The following is a 6,000-nucleotide window of genomic DNA, read 5'->3' as shown; positions in this document are numbered from 1 at the left end:
ATTTACTAGTTTTAAGCACTGTGCTGTGGAGTGGACAGAACATAATCCTGACCTTAGGAGTGTAGGAGACAGACGGGAAGACACCCACCTGTGGAAATAAGGTGAGTCAAACTGCCATTTTCCTTCGGTGGCTGGGAAAGGCTTCCCAGAGCATCAGGGTATGGAGGAGGCCAGTGGCCGGAAGATGGTCAGGATGCCCCAGAGAGGAGGGCCACTGTGATGAACTTGAATGACCGAGCTGCCCTCTGGGTGCTCAGCAGTGCTCCGACTCCCTGGAGCCCTGGAATGGCCCTGGGCACCTGAGGACAGCACCCCATGGGGCCTTTCTGCATCTTTGGGCACCTCACAGGCCTCTGATTCTGGAGAGGCATCTTTGGAAAAACATTTTCACTGGGCAGAGCTGAGCAGGAACATGCAGCTTCTAAAAGAATCCCCAAAGCCCTGAATTATTTGTTCATAAAAGCACTCATCATTGATGAGCCAGACCCCTGTTGGCTTTCCTCTTCCACAAGCCCCTTCCTCCCCCTCACCGTGGTAGGCTCTGGTTAGTAATATATTACTTTGTAAAGCATCTTCCCCCATGTCACTTGGACTTCACTATAGATGGAGATCACTTTTATTTTTATTTTTCAGAAGAGCAAACAGCCTTTCTCAGCTCACACGAGGCCAGTGGCGAGGCTGTGCCTAGAACCTGCATTCCTTCCAACAGTCTGTTCTGCCTCTGGTGCACAGCTGGGTGTAACTCTGCGCCGGGTGGTAGGAAGGAGGGGCTAGTGCAGAGTGTGGATGTGTGGGTACGGGGGGCATGCGGCTGAAGCTGGGCGCTGAGAGTAGCCATGTTTTCATGTTGTCCATTCAGATATTTATTATCAGGTAACAAAGCTGTGATGGACACTGCTGTGTTTGGCCACCCAGAATCCACTCCCCTCTCTTGTCAGGGCCTTGAGAGGATCATCCCTCCCACCCATGGGGGCAGCATGGGGGGAGACATTCAGACCAGGTACCTGCCCTCCCCAATTGGTAGCTGAAGGGTCTCTGGAATCTCCCTGCCGTCTGCCCCCAGATCCTTCCTCTTGCCACCTGTCACAGCCTGGGGTGAGCACGTGATCTAGAAAAGCAGCTGGAGCTCAGCAGGGGGGCTGTGGCGGGGCCCTCGAGCTGCGCCAGGGAGCTCCGGCTTCCTCAGTAAGCTCCATGGTGATGTCAGCAGAATGGCTGCTGTTGCTGAGTCTAGAAATATTTCCAAACCAGTCTTTGCCTCTAAGGAAACGCTTTGAAGCAGGACCTGACATCACTGCAGACTCGAACATGTGCTCAGTGCCTTGAGAGGGGATGGGGACAGTGACAGTGGTAGAGACTAGGGTTCAGCTCAGGCCTGCACATCTCCAGTGCCCAGCGCTTAGTCGGCTTCTCGTGTACCCTTAGGTTAGACAAGAAGGCTCTTCAGACCCATTCCCGAGTTTCCTCTTAGGAAGGCATGACCTGCATATAGAGCTGTTGTAATGTATTCAATGGTGCTGTGACTCGAATGACAAGTTAGAGGATTCCAGGGAGCTGATCAAACAGACAGGCTGGAGGAGAGTCATTTGCTGGTGTTGACCGGCCCTGATTTGAGCTGGGGTTTTGATACTCAGTAAACTGCCTTGGCTCATTTAGACTACAGAGTGAAGGACAATGACCAAGATTGCTTTGAGAATATTTAACTCCTTGGCCTTAATTTTAAGCTCACCAAGAAATCTTCTGCTCTGTAATTCAGGGAGGTAACATCTTGGCTCTGGAACCACAGTTCTGAGTTCACATGCCTTCTTGAGTGTGTGTCCTTGCTTAACTTACTACGTCTGAGCCTCAGCCTTCTCATCCGTAAAATGGGGTTCAGACTTATCTCTTTTTGCTGCCACCAGCATCCAGTGGTGTTCACTTAATGCGCAACCACCTGCCCTCATCCACACAGCTCCAGGAGGCAGCAGCCTGAGCGGCAGATTTCGGGGTGAGTTCTGCACCTTGGAGGTACTGCAGGTTTGGTTCCAGAGCACTGGAAAGTGTTGCAATTAAGCAAGTCGTCATCTTTTTGCTGGTGGGGGGTTTTGCCTTCCATGTGTAAAGAAGACAAAGCCCGTGAAGTGCAGCAAAGGGAAGTGCCTTATAATAAAAAGCTAAGCTGGCATTTCAGGGGTGCTTGCATGTGCCTGCATTGTTTCACTTAGTCTTCAAAACAGCTTTATTTTATAGGAAATTGAAGCTTAGAGAAGTGAAGTGACTTGCCCAGGATCATAGCTAGTATGTGGCGAAAGCAGGATCTACTGTTTATTAAAGCTTGGCAGATCTGCATCTAGTTTATGTGTCTGCTCACTGTGGGCTGGGTTGGCGTAAGTACGCCAGCCAATGCAAGTCTGATCGTCCCTGAGTGGAATGATGAAAATGGAGCGCCTCTGCCTGAGAGGTGGAAGCCTAGGCTCTCTGTGTGGTGACCTCCTGCTGTTGGTTCAATGATGTACAAAGACCCAAGGCCGAGAAATGTGAACAGCGCTGCTCTGGCACCCTAGTCCTCGTGCACTCAGGTGGTGGGGCTGCTTGGAATGGAGTCGTGATGGAGCTGCTGCTCATCTGAATAAAGGTAGTATTGTCATAATCAAGGTCCTTGACTTTAAGCTAATCAAATGGAATTGCGGTAATAAGCATTCTCAGTCCTTTATGGTTTGATAGATGGAGAGGTAGACCGCCAGCCAGCAGGCCTGCAGAACTTAAACAGACATTTATTGTTAAAAATGGAAAAGCTTACACTCAAATGGGTTTTCACATAAACACGTCAAAAGGGAGAGGCCTGGCCCCAAAGGTCCTGGCTCCCTGCAGTGCAGGTTTCAGCTACGCCGCAGCCTGGCCAACCCCGTTCCCTGTTCCCTGTTCCCAACAGCAGCAGCAGCAGCTCAGGTCCCTCCATGTCACCCACCAGCTAAAGGAGACAAGTATGACAGACTCCAGGGCGCCATCTGCGTGACTCCACCTATTCTCTACGTGTCCAGGGAAACAGGAAAATGTCCCAACAGACAAAGCACACTTTCTCAAGAAGCTGTATGGAGGTGTGTGACATTCCTCTGCTTAACAAGCAAAACAGAGTCAGCTAGTCTGGTGAACTGATGCTGCAGCAACATCATGGGAGAGACAGGAGGGAGCCTCGCTGGGGAGTGACAGCCATAAAGCCCAGCACAGCAGTCCGCCTTAGCTGCTCTGCTCAAGTGTGGGAGGCTGGTGGAGAGGAGTCCCTCCTCGGCTGCCTTGGGATCGTCTGGTCTTCAGGGCCAGGCCCAGAGAGACTTCATTCCTCAGTCACAGGTGGGGGAACGAGCTGCAGCTGGAAGTTCTCATTCTGGAAGATGCTGTTGAAAGCAGGGCCACCCTGGGAGCCACTGAACGGCCTGTAGCTCTCGCTGCCACGGTTCTGGGACAGTTCTGTGAGGAGAGCCAGCTGCAAAGGAGGGGACACGCATCAACCAGGGCTGTGAGGGCAGAGGCTCTGCGGGGAGGCTGGGTGTGGAACAGAGTCGGGGGAGCCCGAGTTCCCTGCCTGAATACACGAGGGACAGTGCTGTGCTGGGGGAAGAGTATACAACTGGGTTTGGATCCCAGGTCTGCATTGCACAAACAAGTAATGTGACTGTGGACAAGTTCACTTCATCTTTTAGGGCCTAAATCCCTTCCTTCAGTAAGAGTGGACTGGGTACGTCCCAAAGGCATGTCAGACTGTGACTGTGATGATGGAAAGCTGGTTCTGAACCTTCAGCATTCTGAGTATGGTGCCCGAGTCTGCGGCCTCGCCTGAGCTGAGGGTCCCTGCTCTCTGCTCATCTCACCCCAATCCCTCTTGGGCACATCTCTGGGTGAAGGGCCCTGCATTATGGCCAGTGGCTCTGACCACTCTCTCATAGCCTAGACAGATTCAAACAGCTGCCCAGCTGCTACTTCGGGGAAACTCAGAGACTAGACCTTCTCTAAGAATTCACCCTGACCCCAGCTTCCCTATCTCCACCAAGACATCAGTGAAAACCTCACTGTTAGTGGCTCAGTTCTGAAAGACTTACCTGCCAAGGACAGAGTGGCAGGAAGAAAGGCTAATGCTAGCCCTTTGGGGAACCAGGTTCTGCCACTCAGAGCAGTCACCCCTTTTACTCCAAGAGGCCTCTGCAAAAGTAGGGAGCCTGACGGCCTGGCCCTCGAGATGCCCTTGATGGTCAGAGAACCTTGATGGTCCACACCCAAGGTCCTTCCCCTGGAGAGGGCAGCTCTGAGGTGTGAGCCATGACAGGGTAATCCAGGCCAGAAGCCTGCAGGGACTTCTCATAGCCCCGAGTGACTGTGGTGAGTGCCTTTTAGGTGCCAGGCACTTGCTCCCTCCGTCCTTTTTATGTGTACTATTTAATTTTTTTAAAAATTTAAGTACAGTTGGTATAAAATATTAGTCTCAGGTGTATAATACAGTGATTTGACATTTTTATATCTTAGAGTGGGATCACTCTACTAATTCTAGTAATCATCTGCCACTGTGCAAATTTATTACAATATTATTGACCTTTTTACCCATACCCCCCAACTGCTTCCTTCTGGCAACCATCCCTTTGGTCTCTGTTTCTATGAGTCTGTTCTTGGTTTTATTGTGTTTGCTAGGTTTTTTTAGATTCCACATATACGTGAAGTATATGGTATTAGTCTTTCTCTAACTTATTTCACTTAGCATGATACCCTCTAGGTCCATCCATGTTGTCGCAAATGTTAAGATTTCATTTTTTTTTATTGTCTGATATTCCATTGTATATTTCACTTCATTATTTGTTTATTGATAGACACTTTAGGCTGCTTCCATATCTTGGCTATTGTAAATAATGCAGCAATGAACACGGGCATGCATATATCTTTTGTATTAGTATTTTCATTTTCTTTGGATAAATACCCAGATGTGAAATGGTTGGGCCAGATGGTAGTTCTATTTTTAGTTTTTTGAGGAACTTCCATACTGTTTTCCATAGTGACTGCACCGGTTTGCAGTTCCACCAACAGTGTGCACAGGGGTTTCCTTTGCTCCACAACCTCGCCAACACATTATGTTGTTGACTTTTTGATGAGAGCCATTCTGACAGGTATGAGATGGTGTCTCATCACTGTGGTTTTGATTTGCAATTCCCTGATGATTGTGATGTTAAGCATCTTTCCATATGTCTGTTGGCCATCTGTATGTCTTCTTTGGAGAAATGTCTTTTCATGTCCTCTGTTTATCTGACAAGGAATAAGTATGAAATTTTTTAAATGTTCAGTAGATTTCACCTTTGAAGCCATCCGGTCCTGGGCTTTAGTTTGTTGAGAGCTTTTTGATTACTGCTTCAAAAAATTCATTGCTAGCACTGGTCCGTTCAGATTCTGTTTCTTCCTGGTTTACTTTTGGAAGGTTCTATGTTCCTAGAATTTATTCATTTCTTCTAGATTGTCCAATTTACTGTCATATAATTGTTCATAGTATTTTTTAATGATCCTTTATATTTCTGTGGTGTCAGTTCTAAGTTCTCTTTTATTTCTGATTTTATATATTTGTGTTCTTTTTTGCTTGATGAGTCTTGTTAGAGGTTTTTAATTTTTTCAAAGAACCAGCTCTTGATTTCATTAATCTTTTCTATTGTTCTTCTATTTTCTAGTTCAGTTATTTCCACTCTGACCTTTATTGTTTCCTTCCTTCTACTTACCTTGGGTTTTGTTTGTTCCCCTTTTTCTAGTTTCTTTAGGTATAGATTTAGATTGTTTATTTGGGATTTTCTCCTGCTTCTGGAGGTAGGCCTGTAATGCTATAAACTTTCCACTTATCACTGCTTTTGCTGTACGGTTATATTTTCATTTTCATTTGTCTCAAGGTGGTTTTTGATTTCCTCTTAGATTCACTGGTTGTTCAGAAGCATGTTGTTTAATCTCCATGTATTTGTGGTATTTTTTTCTCCAATTTTTTTTCTGCAGTTGATTTCT

General features: G+C 47.4%; 1 protein-coding gene across 1 annotated transcript in view; it reads right to left on the bottom strand.

The window, feature by feature from the left end:
- Nucleotides 1–2,737: 2,737 nt before the first annotated feature.
- Nucleotides 2,738–6,000, bottom strand: part of VPS8 (VPS8 subunit of CORVET complex) — a 265,592-nt gene continuing 262,329 nt past the window's right edge. Inside the window, exon 47 of the mRNA XM_090275034.1 lies at nucleotides 2,738–3,463. Coding sequence (XP_090131160.1) covers nucleotides 3,314–3,463 — 150 coding nt within the window. The 3' untranslated portion in view covers nucleotides 2,738–3,313. The remainder of the gene's footprint in view (nucleotides 3,464–6,000) is intronic.

The sequence above is a fragment of the Furipterus horrens genome, unplaced genomic scaffold (assembly GCF_987537825.1).
Source record: "Furipterus horrens unplaced genomic scaffold, mFurHor1.1.pri manual_scaffold_1, whole genome shotgun sequence".
NCBI classification, from domain to species: Eukaryota; Metazoa; Chordata; class Mammalia; order Chiroptera; family Furipteridae; genus Furipterus; species Furipterus horrens.
Note: the sequence above shows the minus strand (reverse complement) of the source record. Positions and strands in the feature narration are given on the sequence as shown.